The 21,841-nt window shown below is 37.8% G+C and overlaps 1 protein-coding gene across 1 annotated transcript; it reads left to right on the top strand.

Moving 5' to 3' along the window:
• Positions 1 to 8,514: 8,514 nt before the first annotated feature.
• LOC106171133 (QRFP-like peptide receptor) lies at positions 8,515 to 20,946 on the top strand. Its single transcript, XM_013551292.3, has 2 exons — positions 8,515 to 8,698; positions 17,719 to 20,946. The coding sequence occupies exon 2, from the start codon at positions 17,729 to 17,731 to the stop codon at positions 18,944 to 18,946; it is 1,218 nt and encodes a 405-aa protein (XP_013406746.2). The 5' UTR covers positions 8,515 to 8,698; positions 17,719 to 17,728; the 3' UTR covers positions 18,947 to 20,946.
• The last annotated feature ends 895 nt before the right edge of the window (positions 20,947 to 21,841 follow it).

Below are 21,841 nucleotides of genomic sequence, written 5' to 3' on the forward strand. Positions count from 1 at the left end.
TGTTATACACAGTAGGCCTGTAAGCGAATAATTAAAAAGTTTACCATGTGTGAATTCTGCAGGGGAATTAACTGTGCTCTGTTGGATAACAAATGAACCAGAATCAGCTCAAAAATCTTTTTCAGCATTCTTATTTCAACACCAGTCGTTCATTTACTGGCCGAAAAAGGCTACTGCCTCTCGTGAGACCAATTAACCCACTGAAAATCTCACGAGTGTGCGTCAGCGAATAATTATACAGGTTTGATATTAGTCTCATGGCCTAAGGAATTAATGAGACCTTGTGTATAAATTGGGTGTTGTGAGTTTGCACCTTTAATTTTAAAGCAATTAATTTTAATTAAATGTGGTATTGGTTTACCAGTGAGGATGACAATGACAATCTTTGAGCTGAATGACAATCTTTGAGACATTTTGCTTTTTGTAATATGCAGCTAAATGTTTCACCTCGTATGACCCATTGACCATCAAATAATACCGTGGCTTCTTTTCAGTTTAAATCGCCTAGCAATTTACACGGCACAGTCATCGGAAGCTGACTTTGGCTTAGCAGTCTAATCGTTCGTGTAACGCTCTTATGCCGATATCGATTTACAAAGTTGGCTATCATATTTTAGCAGTTTACTTTGACTCAAAACAGGCCTTTTCACATTTAACTGTATTTTTTTTATAAAAGACTATTTTTGTCTGTTTCGGGAATAATACATATTTACTCTGAAACTAACGGTATTATGTTATAAACATATTGATTTATACTTGTAGAATATAATGAATAGATAAAAAAAAAACAAAACAAAAAAAAAAAAAAAAAACACTCTCGATTGTTAAGTCGGGTACAAAAGAATCGTCGGTATGTTTTCCTGCCCCCCCCCCCCCCCCCCCCACACACACACATAGTATATGTATAGGTGTGTCTCATGGTAACCTCCCATGGGCATGTTTTTCGTCCTCAATACCATCATGCATTTTACTTATTTTTCAAAAGGGGTTATTGAGACTTATTTGCTATATCCATGTACCTTTATGTATTTCTAAGTCATGAGCCCCAACTCTGAAACTTGCGAGGTGACAGAGCTCTTTTTTGGAACGTCACGTAAAATGGTATATTTATCTATTTTATAGTTATTTTTGAACAACTAATATGCCCTAAATAATTTATTAATTATGTAAATTTTCCTTTAATAAGTGCCAAGAAGTATGTTTCTATAATGCAGTAACCTCAGCTGCAATTTCAATGAGATCGTTTTCAAGTAATTTAATGTTTAGTCTGGGTTACGTAATTCATTGCATGCACCCAGTTTCTAGAGATCTTATGGTTGCTGAGGAATATTTTCTTCACGAACGGAGTATTTTCCACGGCCATTGTGTGTTATGTTTACCAGTAAACCACCGTCTGCTGATTATATCCACATACCCGTTATTAATAAGATCTGTTTGAACTGAAACGTGGCGGTTCGTCTTGCTACTGTTAATACTTTATTTGCTGTGCATTATGTTATCTATTCTTAAAACAATTGCATTTTTGAATGTAATGCTATTAATTATGTACAATCCCATCTTGTACTCTGATTGTTATACTCTATGACAACAAAATTAACTTTCACCGTATATAAGCATGGAGAGGAATAAAATCATGTAGGTGGTCATCATTCAATTTTGATATGTTCTTATTATACAGTATATATCCAGTTATTTAATCTAGATGTAAGTATATTAAACGCCTACGGTCAATTTGTCCGCCAAGGACCTAGCCAAATTAATTAATGTATGTTTAACGTGTACCAGTCTCTGTAATTGTTTGGACTTATGAAACTGTAGAACTAATGCGTTTTTTTGTGTTTTGTTTTGTCATAATGTCTATAAACTAAGTTGATGGAAAAGTGTGGTTGTGACTGCCAAAGTAAAGTCAACATTGCCAAGTACAAGTATAATAAAGGTTTTCTTATTACGAATACCTACAGGTATATCTGGAACAATGAGTTCTTTACTGAGCAGCCAACATGTTTTATCAAGATGCTTCAGAGATTTTTTAAGGAAATATATATTTTAATAGAAGCCCGGATTTCTCACGATATTTGTTTTAGACTTTTGATAATTGTCCAATTTTTATCAAAACCATCTGATCAAGCTGATACGTTTGAAGTCACCTACATTGTGATTTTCAAATGTCACCAACATCTTTAATGGATTAGCATATCTGCAGCACTGGAGCACTCGGTAGGCCCCGAGGTTCAACACCCGTCAAAATGACTAACGTTGCGAATAAAGCAGCTTTATTTGACATGTTGAAATGTCAAAGATTTAACATATAATCGGGCAACTTGTACGTCTAAGGACTTGGAAAAGGTTGCGCAGCAAAAACACCGCCGTGTTTGATAAAGTGTGGTGATCATTTGGAAGGTGTCCAGGGGCGAATTATGACTTATAATGTAGCAAAAACACAACGTGTCAAATCTTAATTAAATCTCCATGCCCAATTGGGATTTATGCTCAAGGTATTATGTTTAAGATTATGCATCTGCTGTCATCCGCAGATCGACGTTAGGGGAAAAAAAGCTCTTTTGCCCTCGTTGCAAAACTACGGTTAGATGTACGAGTGAAAAACCAAGCATAACTTTGGCTTTTCACATTTAGAGCAAGAAATCTGTTATTTACATGTATTAGTAGTAAGGACAAGGCCTAAAGTGCCAATTACCAATATTGCTGCATATATTTTAGACAAAAGAGAGGTAAATACAGGAACTTGACACAAACATAATAATAATGATAATAATGATAGTAATTCTTATTATTCAGCTAATATATATATATGCACAAAATATAATAGCAATTTGAATACCAACGGAGCTATTAAAAGTGATGAAAATAGTAATTATTATAGTAAAATCCTGAAGTTTAAGATGTGAAAATAAAATGGCTAATAAGAATAAATGGCTAATAATTACAATTAAAATTAGAGTTAAAACTGGAAACAGCAAGAGGGTTAAACTTTTTTTAAGACTTCTAACTTCCTTTAAAAGTTAGAAGCCTTTTGTCACTTGCTAAAAATGTAAGCAAGCTAAACGTAGGGTGATATAAGCCACTCATCGTTGTATCGAAGGCAAGGCATATGTACATGTATATTCTTGGCTGTTGTTATTTTTTCGCTGTATTAACCCTAGGGAAATGAGAATTTCTCCATATTAAAATAAAATGAGCAGCAAACAACGGATATTTGACGAACCTGAAATGCAGGCCATTCGATAAGTTAGGAAAAGTTCATCAGACCTTCACAGCCCAGCTCCCTCCAGTTATTTCTCGACCAAGTGGAAGGACCTTTACTTGGAGAAACAAGCCACCCGTTACTATGTGATAGAGGTTCATGTGCAAATTTTGTTTGCTCAATTTTTTCTTAACTTTTAACTGGTTAGTAGTTAGTTATTTAGTTAGTTAGTTATATTAATCAGAGACTGTTAACAGTTATCCTTCAGATAAATCATATTGTCCATATACTGCAAACGAACATTGGCAGCGTGGAGAAATTAAACGCTTCTCTACAAATTTTGAAACGTTAAACTGTTTTTCAGCTTCTCTTCACAGCTATCACCGTCCTTCCATCGTTTTTATGACAAGAAGCTAAACACTGCTGTGCATATATACAGGGTTACCACTTAATATGGAATATTATTTTTGGCGAGTAAATTTTCTACAAAATATTCAATTTCTCTCTAACTACTTTAAATCCAAAGCGGAGGTGTCACTCCATGTGTAGCCAGGTGTGTTACCTATTTACCACACAACTCTCGAAACAATTGATGCATGCAGTTGCATGTTCTGTGGTCAGAAATGTGAGGGGTGGTATTTTCGGCAATTTCTGCCCTTGTATAAAAACGCATGGGTTTGGTCAATCTTTGGAGTGTGTTTAGAGAAGCAACAAAGGGATCGCTCTGAAACTTGACAGGATTTTAGTGAAGATATGGTTCGACAGCTAAGCAACGCAGCTTACTATGGGATTCTTGCTCTCAGAGAAAATGGCCAGAAACGGACAGCCATTGCCAGGTAATTCAACATTTATCAGGAACCGTTTGTGAAGTCCTCCAAAGAAATGCTGCAACAGGAGCACCTACTCCAATACCTCGACCAGGGTGTCCGCGTATCACACCAAGAAGACAGGATCGCTTTCTCCTTAGAGGACGCCGTGCTGGTCGTACAAAGACAACCAGTGTCCTCAGAAAAGAGAGGCAGAATGTCATTCAAACGCCCGTTTCAAGGTCCCTCGTGAACAAGAAATTACTGCAAGTCGGTTATTTTGCACGAAGGCCAGTAGGGAAACCACTGTTAACAGCAGGTCATATACAGCGACGTCTGCAGTGGGCTGGGGACCACGTGCATTTGCAGCCAAAACTCTGGAATCACGTCGTTTTCAGTGATGAGGCCAGATATGGATTTTTTTAGGGTTGATCGTCGAATCCGTGTCCACCGACGTGTACGAGGGGCATAAAACGATGATTGTGTACTGCCTAGGGTGCAAGCAGGGGATGGTAACGTCTCTGTTTGGGGAGCATTTCATGTCGGTGCCCAGAACCAGTTGGTTTTTCTAGGAGGCAACCTCATCCAGGATTCCTACAGAGACATTCTACAGACAACAATGCTTCGATTGGTAAGAGTCATCTTCAGGAACAACTTTGTGTACCAAGACGACTGCGCAACCCCACATCGAGGCCGCAGAGATCACTGTTTTTCTTCAAAACCAATGGGTTCAGCAACTGCCCTGGCCTGCAAACTCTCCAGATATGAACCAAATTGAAAATCTGTGGGCGGAAGTAACTCACAGAATTAATAACTATGGTCCTCGGTCGGTAAATAGTGATGAACTGCGACAGGCAAATATCACTACGTGGAAAGATATCCCCACCCAAACTCTAAAAAACGTGTCACAGGGTACGCCATGTTGGATGAGTGCGCTGCAAGCGGCAGCTGGAGGTCATACCCGCAATTACTGACTTTTCATGATTTACTGTAGTGAGTTCTTTGACTGTGTAGCATATCACTGTCCGGAGGCTATCATTTTCTTTAATATCTTATCTTAAAGTTTATACTGACATCAAACTGTTGATATGGTTTTCTGGGGGTGTTCCTTTCTTTTGAATGGCATCTTATGTCAGATTTATTATCATTGACCAAAGTATCTCACAACAGAAGACTGGATGTTATTATCACTCAGTTACATACTTTTTTAATGACTCAAGCCAAAAAAAAAAAATTAATCAGCATTCAAAAATAACAATGATAAAAAATATCCATATTAAGTAGCAACCCTGTATGTATATGTACATGTTAAAGGTGTCCTTTGGTATAATAGTGGTGGAATGTTTAAAGCTTGCAAGCAGTACAAATCTTTTTAACATACGTCTAAAGCAGTAATTTGATTCAACCGAAATGCCACTCTCCTCATTCGATATTACATAATTTCACATACATAACAAAAACTGCGCAAAAGATTACCTTTAGAGCCTATCTTATCTGTAACCACAAAATGAGAATGTTGATCTTATTTGAACGCATTCAATTTTCTGTGGCGTGATTTCTTCAGTTATGGGGTTAGCATTTTAACACGAATTAATCTGCTTAGAAGTTAGTTTAAATTCCACAGTCTGATGCACAACTCCGACAGCAAAGTACGAAGTTAAAACGTATTGTATTAGATCTCCTTCATGAGACGCAGGAGTTTGTCTTGAAGACATTCGTTCTTCAGTAATGTCAATAAGTTGCCTGGATATCTGCAGTAACTGACACGCGTCTTACTAACGGCATTATCTAGGTAAAACGAACCTTCAACCATGATTCAATGTTTTTGTGGGAAAATTATTGTTTACCTTGTCGAATTAGGTTCTTAAAACGCTATGCAGACCGCTAGAACGCAAATGACCGTTATTTGTTGACAGTTACTATTAGATTCTCACGCGAGATTCCACTCTGCTCCTGATTACTTTGGAAACTTGGACAGCGCATACAGTACTTTGTCATAGACAACATTGTTGCTTTGTTACGAAAACCCTCGACTTTACAATCACCACCCATATGATGCTCACCTACATTCAAATTTAAATGTCTTCATATTCTGTGAGGAGGAAGAAAATACAATGTGCGCTCTGCATTTTTCTTTTGAGTCTTGATCTTTCACAAACATAATTGCAATATGCATATGACAGTAAGAAGTATAGAAAGTATTAATTCTTGCTTTTGCACATGAAACATCGATAAACATACTGTAAGATTGAAATGTACAGTATGTGTGTGCATAGGTAGGCCTATGCACGTGCACCTGCGAGTGCTTACCTTTTTAGCGTACCTTATATATATGCTTGTATGACTGTTTGCATTTATGTATGAATGTATGTACGTGCACCTGTCAGACCAGTGATGAAGAGGCATAACTCCAGCATTACAATTACCTACAGTGCACTGACGAAAGAAACGAGGGCGTTGGATAAAACGTGTGGTGAATAATATCTCTTGAACACAATGCCATCTCCAGCAGGCTGACAAAACCAATACAGGGTTTTAACACAGCTCACAACATGTTGAAGTTCAACAACAGAACATTTCCAAAGTATACTTACTAGACACTTTTCTTGGAAATCACCCTGAGCAATTCTTATCTGTGGCGTCTGTTATGGATGGGTTTTTTAAAGAGTAAAAGCCCGCGGCATCAATTGCTGATTGAACTGAAAGAAATGCTTTATTATGAGGGCTTTCTGCAGAAAGAGAAAGATTCAAAGTGACTCGCGGTGCATTTAAAATAAAACGACAACATACTTATCGATACGCTTTAATACCAGATATTAATAAAACCTCATTTGATATTTTGTTTACAATTCAGGGGGAAACGAGGTAAATTTGGCAAATAATCAATAAACCATACGTCGATTACGAGAACAAGCTACTGATTTTCATTTTTAAATGGGAGACGGACTATTATCTTCTGACTCTGGGAAAAGCTTTTATGACGCCATCACCCCAACTAAAAACCATTTCTTTATACTTAGCCAAATTAAAGCCGTTTAGATGTCAAATGAAGCCCAATAGTCTCTCCATATCGGCGCTGAAAAATCAGCCACTCGCAGTTTTCCGCTGTATTTCTCTGACATTTGAATGGATTTCTTGACTAGATGTTTAACAGCGTTGAAAGCGTTTCGAGCAGTGTATTGGAAGTAGCCTTCCTCATTGATTGAAGCACAATATATATTTTTATACCGCACTGACGGACAGATATAGAATCTATAAGCTGGTGTTAAAGGGACGCTGGTCTGTATGACATTAAACCTTTGCTGATTACTTCGTTCCTCCTAATCAAATACCTGATAGTAAATGTGCCTACCGCTGGGGTTAGCCCTTCATTTTCTATGACTCTCTGGTGCCATTTATGCAGTGTCACTGGCATTTGTGTGCAGGGTGGCACACATCCTAATGTCGTTTTAGGTGTTTATTTTCCTCTGTGAGGCTTTTAATTTATGATGGAGCTTAGCTAAAGGACTGTCCTTTGTGTGCCGAATGAATAAAGGGATATCCAAGATATTCATTTTCAGACGGGTGGAATTATTGATAGTGTATGTAACAGGTTTCTTTGGTTCGCGTTATTTAAAGCCATGTCGTTCTTGATTATTCTTTGAGTAACGGTGAAAAGCATGAAGCAAGTCTGTGACGATGTAATACAATCCATCTGGATAGGAACTCCCCAAGACTTAATAATTTCTAAGTTTTTGAATAACCTGAAGTTATTGACTGTTATGATATTTATTGAATAATCAGAGACAAGTGGAAACGTTTCACATTCAGTGTGTTGTGTCGAAATGCACTTTAAATTTTGTGGGGATGTAGATATTTGATACGCCTGAATAGGGCTTATGGCCAGAACAATGAACAAAAGCCTTTTTGTAATAATAATATTATAAAATACACATAAAACAGAAACTGTTTTACGATCTCGGATTTAAGGAAGATAATTGTTTAATTTGTTTCTATAACTCTCAATCTCTCACTCCCCCAACGTGTTTGCTTCTAGCATGTGAAAGCCGCTTATAGCCTGTCATTTGTGATATTTAGTTTATCACATGGATAGCTAACAAAATAAACAACAAAATAAGGCAATGTCGATAAAAGTGGTTTACAATCACCATACTCAATTTTCAGTTTTTTTAAGTTTGTAGTGAGGCAGATGCTTATTTGACATTGTGTACTGCTTGCTATCTAGTTTACAAGGTGAAAAGCGACAAGTTGAAATCTAATTTTAACAATTCTCCTCACATTTAGGACATCATTTTTTAAGCAGCTGTAGCATTGTCTTTTAGTATTTAAGAATCAACGCAACAATAGTATCAGTATTCAGAAGTTTTCAAGTTAGCGATGTTTTATACTTTGACAGTGGTATGGCTGTCACGCAAAGAGATTAAGTTCTCACGACAGCAATATCCATAAACAGCGTTTATACCTTGGCAACCGCTATGGCTGAAGCTGGAGCTGTTCTGAGTTGCTCTATGGTATGTGTGATTTCAAGCGATCTGATTGGTGCGTATGATGACAACAGGTGATAGCGGACCGTAGTGTATGTCTACATAAATGCTACGCCGAGTGGTTGGCAGCTTGTTGCCGAAAAAGGTTTTCGAATGTTTGGGGGAAAAACGAACTAGTTGAAGCCGTGCACTTTGGGGATACCTATGTAAGTTGTGACTGTGGTCTTTTGATTTTTTTATTAGTTTAGTTGACATTCAAGTTTGACGTTTTTTCCGACTTACAAAAGTAATGTGGCACTCTCATTCTGCTTTATTAGTTAATGCAATCAGCAACTTAGGCTTTCTCAAAGAAAATATATTTTATCAGAACAATGTTTTGGTTTTGTTAGGATATTAACATATAGTGGTCACGATAGATGACTGTATGGATTAAAATTAGTATTGTATTTTACCGGCGGTTATCTTTGCAGTAAAAATGTCTTAAGTACAAAATCGTTCAGAAGTACATCGGTTTGTTTTTAGAAAATACGCATAGTAAGAGTCAAGCAGAGCGAGGTTAAATGAAATAAAAGCCTTTCGTGCCACAATGAAACGCCTAAGAAAAACATGAAGCAAAGGGTTTAGGAGACAATTACTCATTTTTCCACATAGTGCTAGTTATCTCATCGAGCTCATATCATATTGAATTACGAAGAGTAGCTTATCAGAAATTTCTATAACCGCTCCAGTAAATATGAAGAATGCACTGGAGAATTTACGTTAGAATGCCAGTACGTCCAAGTAGGGCCTACTCTGACAAATGAAGGGTCACACAACAGATTAATGCCCTTCCAGTTGCTGGATCGTCTCTGTACATGGTTAAATTCATAACAATACTTTCCAATGTTCAGGTAAATATTAAGACTATTTTTTAAGGATGCATTGGAAGTCATTTGTGGCAAAGAATGGCCAAATACCACCATATAGTTTCAAGTAGTGTTACTTACAGATATACCAAAGGATATCATTTCATATTACCCAAAATATAATATTTGATAGGGATCTGTGCTGTTTTTAAACCGTGACAGCAAAGTAGGTCAATTTACGACCAAAAATTTGAAAAAAGGTGCAGTTTTAAAGCTTTTTTTGTGGCTTGTCGAGTGATAAACTCGGTTTATCCCTTGGCATGTCGACTTTATTTGAGTTGTATAAGAAACTAGCAGTCATTATCTATATGTGTTACTGGGAATACACGCTCGGTTCAAATGTATCTTTAAAATCACGAGATATCAACCTCGTAGAAACATATATTCTATTATATTATATTTTAATCCTGTCCCTTCTGGGTGATATAAAAATACAGAAAGAGCCAAATAGATTGTTATTTTAGATATAACTAAGTAGAAACCCGTGTATATCAATATTGTGCCAAGTTTTCCATTCATTTTACTAGCATTTCTTTGAATTTTAGAAGATGATTTATTATGCTTCATTAATTATCGAAAAGATCACTGAAAGGAGATGACGGTAGTTTATAATAATGGTACGGTCTTGACTTTGTTACAAAGGATCTTTGATCAAAGCATGTAGGAAGCAAATAGTAAAGAGTTGGGCGATTGTTGAACCGTTTATAAAAATAGCGACTAAAGGGTGGTAGGCAAATTGCTTATTCAAGTATACATCTTAATTAAAGAAGTGACCAGAGTCGCTTATTCTCCCTTGCTTGCTGGGCGTAGGATTGCTCTCCCCCCTACACTCCGGCTACTACGCCGATGGTCTATGACACAGATGAAACGAATAATGCTCCTCAATATCTGATAATGTTCCATCTGTGACTGACTGCGCAATTAATACACGCATTTTCTTTCCAAAGATATTCTGCTGATTCCCGTTTTAAAGGTGAAGTATTTTACAGTCGGTGTCTTTTCTACCGGATTTGTCATTCAATGTGGTCTAAGCTTTTAAAGAAAATTCGCTCGGCTGCAATCATGAAGATGAACACATCGATAAACAGATCGCAGTTTGCCTAACATATACTGTTTGAATACAGATATCTCTAGAGAACGTAACTGAAAAATTTGGTTTAACGCATCATGCGGTTGTACACAAAGGGTTTTATGCCAATATTACAGGCCATGCACATTAGTACTTGCTAGTAGACAGGTCATGTTGGGATCTGTGATTGAAATATTGGCGGCAACAGGAGATGTAGGGTTTCTTTCTTTCATTTTACTTAACTCAGTAACATTGTACACAATCAAATATACGGTTTATTAACCGGTGAGCGACTTTAAGGTTTTCTTTCCAAATGAATGTTATAGTTCAAAAACGCTATTCTACGTGACAAGATCCATGCTTTTTCTGCTGGTTTTTAAGAAAGTATTTCCTTATCTTTTGTTTCAAATGCAGATATCTTGTTACAATACCGGTCCAAATATTGCGACGCATGAGTCCTACTTAGAACTCATTGCCGTCAATACCAGTACATAAATATGGCCAGTAAATTTTTAGGACGAAGGGAAACATCTAGAAATAGATATAGTCTTGCAGTTTTACAGTTATATAACATTTCTGATTAAAGTCTACTCTGCTTCCTGTAAAGGCTTAAGATTAAGTTGATTAAAATGTTGTTTTTTCTTGTCAGAAAAGTCCACGCTTCAATTATTGACGCTGTTATTTTGTTGCCACGACCGTATTGCAGTGCATAATTTGTATTTAAAATTGGCATGATATAGAACGTGTTTCTTGCTCTAAAGTATTTGGAAAGCACTTTATCGAAACTGATGAAATTATAGAGGGATGGAAACCACAACAAAGATCTTGTTACATTTTTTCAATTTTGAGATAATGAATTGCAAATTTATCTTTCTTTAGGATGGATCGTCGACACGAAATTGATACTTTCCTCTAGTAGGCTTCGTCGTCATCATCATTTCTTTCTCATTTTGGCTTTTGTATGTTCTCCTTTTAGAACTTTTTGCGGGGAGACAAATCTTGTCAAGAAATGGCAGACGATTTAGACTAGATTTCCCGCTGTAATCAGAAGACGTTAGAGCGGAAGGTCGTTGTCCATCTGCTTTGTTATAGGGCTTCAGTTCACAGATACTTGGCCATTAACTTGCTTCATAAAATATGTCAGGACAAAGAACGGCAGACTGCTATGTACATGATCAAAGGTGGTTGGTAAAGATGCGCTTAATTGCGTGCTTAATTACACGAGGTTCAATAAACTTGTAATCATTGACCGTGTGAGCGTGGTGACATTGCGAAAACCTATTGACGTGTACCTGGGTGTTTATGAAGAACATGCAATTTATCATCACCTAATTGATGGTATATTGACAAAACTAAAAATAAAAATTCAAAGCACCTGTTCTTGGGAATCGATGTGTTCAGGGAAAATGACTCCGTGATACGAGTGTTTATGATTATTATATACATATAAACACCGTTAGAACTCAAACTAATTTTCCGCTCACACCTACCTCAATAATAACCGCCAACCAATTTGTTATTGCTACAGTAATGATCCCCGCTGTCTTGAACCAATCATGAAGAAGCATAAGATTTTTATTAGCTTTTCAGTAGTGTATACATGTAGCACAAAAAATTTGAAGACTCAAATCTGGAGACATCTGCATTCAAGAATGAGACGACACTAAAGGAATCTCCAGATGTACATCTGATTTAGTTTAAACTGACTTGGTAACACCATTGGCCTATATCATTTGTAAAACTGCCTCGATGAAGTAATTCATAACCACCCAATGCTTAAATCCATGATAGTTAGGTTGCATCTGTCATCTATAAAAAATTCGGACATAGTGCACTTTTTGAGAAGTGCACGGCCGATGTTTTACTATTTTTCAACAACTAACAGCGTGGCTGTGTCAATCTAACCCTTCAGAGCCGACATTTAAGATTAATTTGATCAAACGCGTTCTTGTGAAAATCATGTTTCGCGTGAAACTTCATTAACGCAAACATCGATACCCTCGCTGGTTATGATATTTTGTTCTCTATGTTCGTCCACTCAGATTACCAGCGTTAAGCGAGATAATTATAAAAATTCGATGGCAATAACAACCTGTATTTTAATGATCAAATGGATAGCTTTTAACGCGTCAGCGTCATTTAAGGCAGGTTTCTTGGAATGAGCCACGGATTGAACAGAATCCAGAATTACAGCCCACTGCTCATTAAGACCTTGTGTAAGACTTTCCTGCTAAGGAAGCAGAAGTTTACCTTAATTAAAACATGTTTCCAAAGCAACGGTTGTTGTTTAGCAGGCAGGATTTATCTTGCCGTCATTGCCATTTTTTTCGTATCACGAACCAAGAGGTCCATTTAATTGTAGGTTTGTCGCTCAAATTGACGCTAATTGAAGTTTATAGGTAAATTCCTTCCCTTACCTTGTCTCTAGAGTCTCAGCCTTGCTCTCTTTTGTAACAGTAATTTATTTTAAAAGGCATTGATTTTCTTGGTAACAGTGAATATAAAAATATGGCTTGAAGATGCTGCTTTTATGTTCCTTTTCACCTTACGCTACATGAAAAACATGTTACTAGCACCTATTTAGACCTGCTGGAATTAGTTTTTTTGAAAAAAGATTGGCTTAAGAAACATTCAAACAGACAATATTTATAGTTCTGGAAACGAACCGACTCTAATGGTATAAACTTCTCGTAGCGGATGGTCATCGATTTGGCTCCAATCAGGGTCATACAAAAGATCGTTTGAAAAAAAAAGAAAAAAAGATACGGCTCGCCTTGAAAATGAAACCAGAACCGCGTTTCTCTCTCTCTCTCTCTCTCTCTCTCTCTCTCTCTCTCTCTCTCTCTCTCTCTCTCTCTCTCTCACACACACACACACACACACACGAGATGAATGAATACAATTTTTTAACCTAGGTAATCTAAAGGCAGATCACTCACGTGGTGCCTAATGTTGATAAATACGAAATATGCCTGAAGAATACCCTGTTGTTTGCTCATAATTGTTTTTTTTTTACACAACGAAACCAGAATAAAGAGCAAACGCACTGGGTCGATTATTGCCAATAACTACATGTACCGTATTTAGAAATACCAGTCGAGAATCGGGAAGCTACTGAGGCGATGCAATGGCTTGTAAAGAACATGACTGTAATTGAAAATAGACAGGAAAATGAAACTACGCAGACAGAGTAATTAGGATGAAAACACAGAGGATACTGCATGTAGTAATTTACGGGAGACGTGCAACAATGGACATAAATTCCGACGCCTTAGCGTCGAAAAGTCAATCTTCAATTAACTATCATTTAGACATGCTTAATTGAATGCTGTCACAGATTTGCTCTCGGACAGAAAGATAAACACGTGCATAATTCTGCTCTTAAAGATGAAGAAAATCGATTTAATGTCATTTATGTAGAACGTTAACTGCGTTGCGTTGATATCCAACACAGTAGCGTCACTTGTAATGTCCGCATTGGGCTAAAGCATAGTCACTCTCAGTTGAGGCATATCGCGAAAAAGCCAGTTTTATGTCAAAATATACGAAAAAAGGGTCATACACGCTGTACGGTATGACGTGTGTGAGATCGTCAGCTGTATTTCGGTTGTCAACTGCTCCAACATGCAGCACCTTGACGATGACACGCTTTGAAAGATTTTTTTGCTGTAGCGTCGAGCGGTTTCTCGACCTCCCGAGCTTTACGATTCTAAGTCAAGATGAAACTCCCGTTAAATTTTTAACCCCGTAGGCCGTAGCAATATCATAGATGACATTGCAAATTTCCAGTACGGGTACTGCAACCGATAACGTATCAATCATCAAGGAAATCAAGGAGGGTGAACAGCAACTGCACTGAGTTTGAAGGGGTGCCATATGCTCATCTTTCGACCGATTAACCGAGTTTTCTCGACCTGACTTGAAAGTCATGATGGAGAACAAAACGCCGTACAGGGGCGGATCCAGGATAATTTGAATGGCGGGGTCCCCCCCCCCCCCCCCCCCGAAGGGCCTGGAAAATTTTTGGTATTTTAGAGGGCGAACGGTGCCATTTGGTGCAGTTTAGAACTAGGATTCTGCTAGTCTCAATTCTAATTTCAAGAGGGGGCCAGAAATCGAAGGAGGGGGGATGTCAGGACCCCCCCCTGTCCTCCCTCTAAATCCGCCACTGCCGTAGCCCGTCGATATTTACAATGTAGAAAATCGCACGGAAAATTATATACGATTTTGTTGTGCTGCCCCGGGTTCATTTCCCCCAACTACTTGAATTTGTCTTATACCAAACGTCCATGACATTATTTTTGGCTTCTTATTTGACCTAACGTCATGGACAACAGTATCATTTTATTAACATCAAATTTCACAAAAATGCCTACAATACAATTCCATGGTACAGCGGTTTTATACTTATTAGTCACATTATAAGTAGACCAGGCATTATAACTACTCAAGATCTACCTACTTTGATTACTCTGATTCAGGGGGTGACACTTCTATTGTCCATTGTGTGTACTCCTGCAGATCAAAATAGTAGTGGCGGAGAATATGTGATGGGTTGCTAAAACAACTGCATAATTTTCGAAGGAGACCTGATATACATGTATGATATTGTGGAACCTACAGAAATAGCTTGGAACATTGTTTATTTCCTATAAGAACCCACGGGGGATCTTTACATGAACTTTCTGGAGTCCAAAGGAAATTAACTATAGGAAATATCATTAGAAATCTGTAGGGAGAAGCAATAATAAGAAAATTTATAAAAAGCATAGCCGTCGAATTACTGGAACGAAATGCTCCATGAAGACGATTTTGTTTATACCTGCATACTTTTCCTGTAATGCCAGTGCTACGTAAACGCGGTGATCAAACTTTTTTTATATCGGTCATCCGCACTGATATCCATTAATATTGTAAACGTTGGAGACATCTGTATGCGATCTCGAAATTAGATGTTTTACGTACAACTGCTGTAATAACATGACAGTATTTTATGCATGACATTTTTAAGTCATATATTGGTCATTGATAAAGATCCTTACTGAGGATAAAAAAATTAGAATCCTATTACTGCAACATTCATTGTTAGGAAAACAATGCAGAATCTGTAGAAGCATTATATACAGTAATGGTTTTTATCACCTTGGAGAATTTCAATTTTCTTCCATTTCGTCGTCAAATCTTTACACTCGTTACCAGGAAAAGATTCTTATCAAAACAAATGACGTTTTATCCACTTTGTATATTCAAAACACTGTTCATTTCTGACTAAAGAGCCGATAACCATTCTTACAGATTTTTAGATAGCCATGCTATCATGCTTAGATAGCCGTTTAAAGATTTGCCAGATGCCAGGAGCAACCCAAAAGAAACCCCTATGGTTTACCTTGATGTATAATCTACTTATAATTCGTGTAGCAAAACTATTTTTGCTTTGGCTTTTAAATCCTCTAAGTGCTATGAGACCTTTTTTCCCCGTTGCGTATAAAAGTGCCGATGTTGTTTTTGAGAGGGCCCCTGAATGGTGTTTGGAATAGTTAAATGGGATTTCCCGCCAAAATGAATTGTTAGAGATTCTCTCCACTCGTTTCAAATCCACCCACAGTCACATGTATGTTCTATAAAGTTTTTTATGTTTCAGACTGTAAAGAAAATAAAGACCAATAAAGCTCTTTGAATTAAAGTTAATATGAAGCGTACAGTGTGCCGTTATTATTTTTTTAGTCTCACCAAGAGCCATTGCCAGCTTTCATCGTTTTGTAACACAAAACAAACCACCTGTGTGAAAACGAGGCAATCCGTGTGACGGCAAATGCCGTTTATAATAATTAGCCAGGCAATTATTCTAAAAGTATTCAAATCTAAGTGCAAGGCTAAGAACGGGTCAAGCAATTAATCGTGAGTAGGAGGAAAATATCTTTACTCCAGGAAAATCCCGTGGAGTTTTCATTTAAATATCAAGTATTTATGAACATAAAACGTAAGTACATTATTCATCAGAAACGCGATTTTAGCTTCGTTTTTTCCTCAACTGTCTTGGTTTCCCACCTCATCTTACGCACTTAGAAGTTTTTTTTCGCAGCGACCGCCATATTCACGTGGCACGTCTACGACCTCAAAGTCACCTATCACCCTTTCAGCTATAAGACTGTATATTATCGCAAATTTTAAATGCAACTCTTATATAAGGGACGGAGATCCGGGGGAAACCAGGCAGTTTTTTAAAGAATATCTCTTATGCCTCCAGCAGTCATATATTTCTTGGTAAAACGCATTTCTTGCCAGGTCTCCAAAAGGCACCTCAAGTAGCTACATGTATCTAATTGATATCAGCTACCTGGATAAGATTATTACAAGTATCAGTGCGTTATAACCCATGGCACCGACGACACATTAGTCTGCCTAACAGGGAGATTGTGTAACGTATTGCAGGTGACAAAGCTTTGATATCATGTATACGGTCGGGGTTGCCTTTCTAGTCGACCATGCTCAAGAATTTTTCCGGAAATGATAATAAGAAACATGAATGATGGCGACATCAAAGAGTAACGCTGCCCAGGTCACGCTCGGCAGTCGCCTTGATCGGTTAAAACACACACACCCACACCAACCCACCCAACCACACACACACATGCACACACACGCACACACACACACACACACACACAATTTGATACATTTTCTGAAGTTTGTAAAGTCCATTCACCATCAAGCAAACAGAAAGACGATGTTCTCCAAGTGTGTTGTTGTTTGGCGTTTGTTCTTTTGCTTTTGACATATTTTACCTTTGTGCATTTTAAAAGCTAATAATATGCTTATTTATACTGACTGAACCCATGTTAAGTGTTGACATAGGTTTACAACGTATCGTTATTGTTTAACTAGATTGCTGGACGATGTGGAAATTAGGTATTTTTGTGTCTCCAGTAATTTGTTCAGAACTGTTTATATATTCCCGCCATTGGTAGACTGAATTCTTTCTGTCATCGGTGACATGGGTTATTTTTTCTATGGTTATGATGTACTATGCAGCTGATTAGGATGTTATATTGCAGCTGTGAATATGAACTGCAAAATGTTATTCATTGGTCTGGTTCAGGTTTATTAACAAAAACGTGAACCCCAGATTCTCTTCAATGATTTACTGGGTTTTAAGTTGAAACAAAAACTATTCTTTTATATCTTTGATATCTTTGCGTTTGTCACATGTTTCTCATTAAGATTTGTTCAATTATACATTTTTTGCATTCAGACAGTAACGCATGATGGGCCTTGAAGAGCTTGATGGCGGTGACAGATACTTAGTGCTACACTGGCTTAATGAACGTGACATCCCCAACAACTCCGACATTGACTGGACAACACCGCATATCAAAAAGTCAATGCAGGATGTCTACCCGGTATTCCTGTTTCTGTTCGTACTGGTGGGACTGTCCGGGCTACTGGGAAACCTGACTATCATTGCTGTTGTCATCAAACGGGGGATGTACAAAGACCCTCTTTTCTTTCTATTAGGCAATGCCGCACTTTCAGATATTCTTAAATGCCTTTTTGTTTTGCCGATATCAGTTTCGAATCTGACTCTCCAGGACTGGATATTTGGCAGCTTTTTGTGCTATTTTTTACCCATGATGCAGAGTTATCCCAATCACGCCTCAATGCTCACATATGTCGTCATCGCCATTGACCGTTACAGGAAGGTTGTGTATCCAATGAAATCACGGGTACCCGCGGGCCTGTGCATCATTGCCATTTGGGTTGTGTCACTTTGCTTGGTCCTACCCTATGCCGTATATGTGAAGTACCTTGATATTGGCTACTACCTACCGTTATTAAAAGGAGCGGCTATTTGCGGCCTGAACCACGAAACTCGCACTGAGGACTTCGTACGGGCTATTTTTGTCACACTCTACATTTTGCCTTTGGCTTTCATCAGTTTTCTGTTCGTTAAGGTTTCAGCTGACCTAAAATCGCAAGAAACGCCGAACAGCTTCGAGAACTCGTGCCGCGAACCAGTGATAACTTGGTCTCGAAACCATGGCATAGAAGCAGAAGGTAATAGCGGAGATTCCAATAATTATTCTGTTTTTGCAGAAGAGACGGATGATTTGGACGTCCGTCAAGAGAAGCAGACCCAAAAGTACCTTATCTGCATGGTGGTGACATTTGGGCTGTGTTGGTGGCCAGTGCAGATTCTTGACTTGGTAACCAACCTTGTACTTGAAACCGAAGAAAATACGAGCCATTTTGACGTCACTTACACTACATTCGTCCTTTTTGGGTTCCTCTCAACGTGCTCAAATCCGATTTTGTTTGCATCTTGGCAAATGTCTCACTCTACGAAAGACAGACTGAAAGGATACTTTCACTTCAGCGGCAGCAGAAGAAGACATGAAAGGCGGCAGAGTGAGTCCTCCAAGCTGACTCAAGGGTCGTACACTATAGACAGCGAGATCAGCAGAATATCTAACCAAGATTGAAGACAAATGTAGCGAAGACATTCCATAATTATGTCACTCACCTTCTTTACACAAACATAAGAACGCTTCGAATCATATGTTTGTATCCGTGTGTCGCGTATTCCTAGACATACATAAGGACTAATGGATATAAACTGAGAAGCACATGTCGACGGAAGTGACTTTATTCGGACGCATCGGTATATCTGGATGAACTGTCGTAATGAACATTCGCACAGACGACGCAAAATTCCACAGACATAACTACTGTGCGTCAACGAGAAGAAAAACAGAAAAAGAAAAAAATCAAAGGCAAGAAAGCAAGTAAATAGAAAGGACGACAAACAGAAATCGGCACGCGTTTTCAGATGCTGCGCGTTAACGAAGAAGACAGAAAGAAAGAACGAAAAGAAAGACAGGAGAATCGGACAGAAATAACGAAAATAGAGAAATATGTAGCTAGTGTGAAATCCCACAGCTGCAATACAATATTAGGCCCCATGGCAGCTGACTGGCTTTAATGTAAGTTGCACCTACGTGGCAGTCACAACAGATATCCATATTTGAGCTTATTGTGCGTGACATTCCACAAGAAGGATTTGTTTTTGACCCAGTGAAACAGGTGACGTTATCAGAATAAGAAACCGAATGACTAGGAGCGGATTGCCAAAGAAATCATTGTTTAAGGCCTGAGATATTTCAGCTCTCAAGCTGTGTTGTGATATACCTGCAAGACAATGCTAAATAATGGAGATGTTATATAATGAATATCGAGATGACATATAATGCTATGACATTATCTTGCATGATTACAGATAACATTTTGCTTTGATTTATTACTGCTAATAATCAGACTTTAGCTTTATCTTCATCGTTTGTATAATTGTTTATACTGCTTTCAAGTGAAATTATCATAAACAAACGTAAAGAGCTGAGTGAATGTTTTTTGTCATCCAGTAGAATTAGAACCAAATGCATGTATATTAATTGAACTTACCTTGGAGAATTCAACGACAAAAAGGTTGTAGTCTCACCTCGGGACCTTTCACTAGGTGATGCCTGTAAGGACCTCTCGCACATCTGGGACGAGGCACTGGAGACTTTCCTAACCTATACGACATTGAATGAGTGACCAGTCCATTCAGGTGTTCACTTAGTGAAAGGTGTAATAGTGCTTTATAAATACAAACACCCGGCTACTTTGGACTCTGTCTGAAATCAAGCTATCCTGAAGATTTCCGTAGCATTGCACTTTTAGATTTGGCATGTCGTGTGGCAAAGGTCTATCTTAGGCCATTGTACAGTAAAGCACACAAAAGATATTGTATCTATCAGTAAATATCTGTTTTTCAGACAAATCTACGTAACGTGAAACGTAATTACCACCATGACAAACTAATTAAGTGATGTTCCATATTGATATTTCTTAGTTATCTGTTGCAGCTGAGCAGATGGCGCAATGCTTGTACATGTAATGCCATGTTTGTACGCCTTACGCTGTTTCTCTTTCGTTTCCCCATTGCTGTTTGTAATGTACATGTAAAACTATCTGAATAAAGTTATAGTTGTATAATTTACGCTATTTCATTGATTCATTGAGGAATCAGGAGTCGTAAAAGGATTCACGTTCAAAACGCCCACTGCCATTAAAACCGCATATGTTATTCCCAAGAGTCACACTTTCCCCACTTGAAAAACTTGTGCATAACGTGCTGAGGTATGACGAGTCTCCGTTATACATTGCTTCCTCTTTCTCAAAAAAAAAAAAAAAAAAAAAAAAAAAAGCGTAGGTGTGCATTCAGCACTGGTGGTGTGGCATTACCCTTTGTCTTAAATGGTAAAAGCTGATTTCAATTGGTTATTTTAGCCAAATTTCAGTCGGTTAACCTACTATCTCCTATTACGCCGTTGGGCGTCTAGGGCGTCAACAAAGGTCCTCCACTCCTCTCTGTCTCTCGCTAGGTGTTGAATTGTCCCCCATCTTTCACCCAGCTGTTTCAATTCTGCTATAACTGTCCTCCTCCATGTGGTCTTGGGTCTGCCCCTTTTTCTATGCCCCAGTCGGTTAACCTAGCTTTCATATAATACTGTATTAGAGCCTTGCATAACGCATATATAGTCAAACTGATTTTAGCAAACAATTCTGCATTTAATTAATTAATTCAAAATGACAATAACATATCAGTTTGTCAATTACTAAAGGAATAATGAGTGTTTTAAAGCAAATCTCTTTCTAACATACCTAAATTCATCTGCAGGTTATCAAGTCCATTGGCAGTCGCAATAAAAGTTATTTGAAGTTGACACTATATATAAATTACCAACAATAAAACACGCAAAAAATAAAAATCAATATTACGAAGAATAATGTTCACTCGATTCAAGTAGGCCCTACCAGGTAAAGAAAGGATGGAAAAGCTTGACACTTCACTTTTTTCCGTACCTTTCAGTCACTCTTTTACATAGCTATGAAAAGATGGCATAATGATGCGTGACATTTTTTGGAAAAAAAACGTTGCACTAGACTAAGAAATATATTCACATGTACAGAAAGTCGAATCATCCACTTTTGTAAAGATAAAAGCAGTGTCGGGAGTTATATTTCTTATATGTTATATATATTTATTTTGTTCCAACGATCTTCTGATAGATAAACCAGAGTTCACAGATATAATCGGATATTTGGAAGGAAATATTTAATCAAGGAAAGCCTCAGGTATTTCCCCACGCCTGCTGTTGTTGTCCATATCACCACGATAAGTCCACTTGCAAGCAACACTGACTTTATTTATATCAAATGTCCTCTTTGTGTAAAAGCTTAAGCCTCTGCTGAAGAATGAACAAAATCAAGACAATTACTGATATGACATGTCCCAACGTATCAGATCTTGACATAAAGTGACCGTTCAAATCGGT

This window comes from Lingula anatina, chromosome 1 (genome assembly GCF_051362555.1).
Source record: "Lingula anatina isolate TDL-2025a chromosome 1, LinAna3.0, whole genome shotgun sequence".
Lineage (NCBI taxonomy): Eukaryota > Metazoa > Brachiopoda > Lingulata > Lingulida > Lingulidae > Lingula > Lingula anatina.

Bases quoted from the DNA above. Each gene is read 5' to 3' on its own strand.
- LOC106171133 (XM_013551292.3), top strand. From the start codon at position 17,729: ATGATGGGCCTTGAAGAGCTTGATGGCGGTGACAGATACTTAGTGCTA.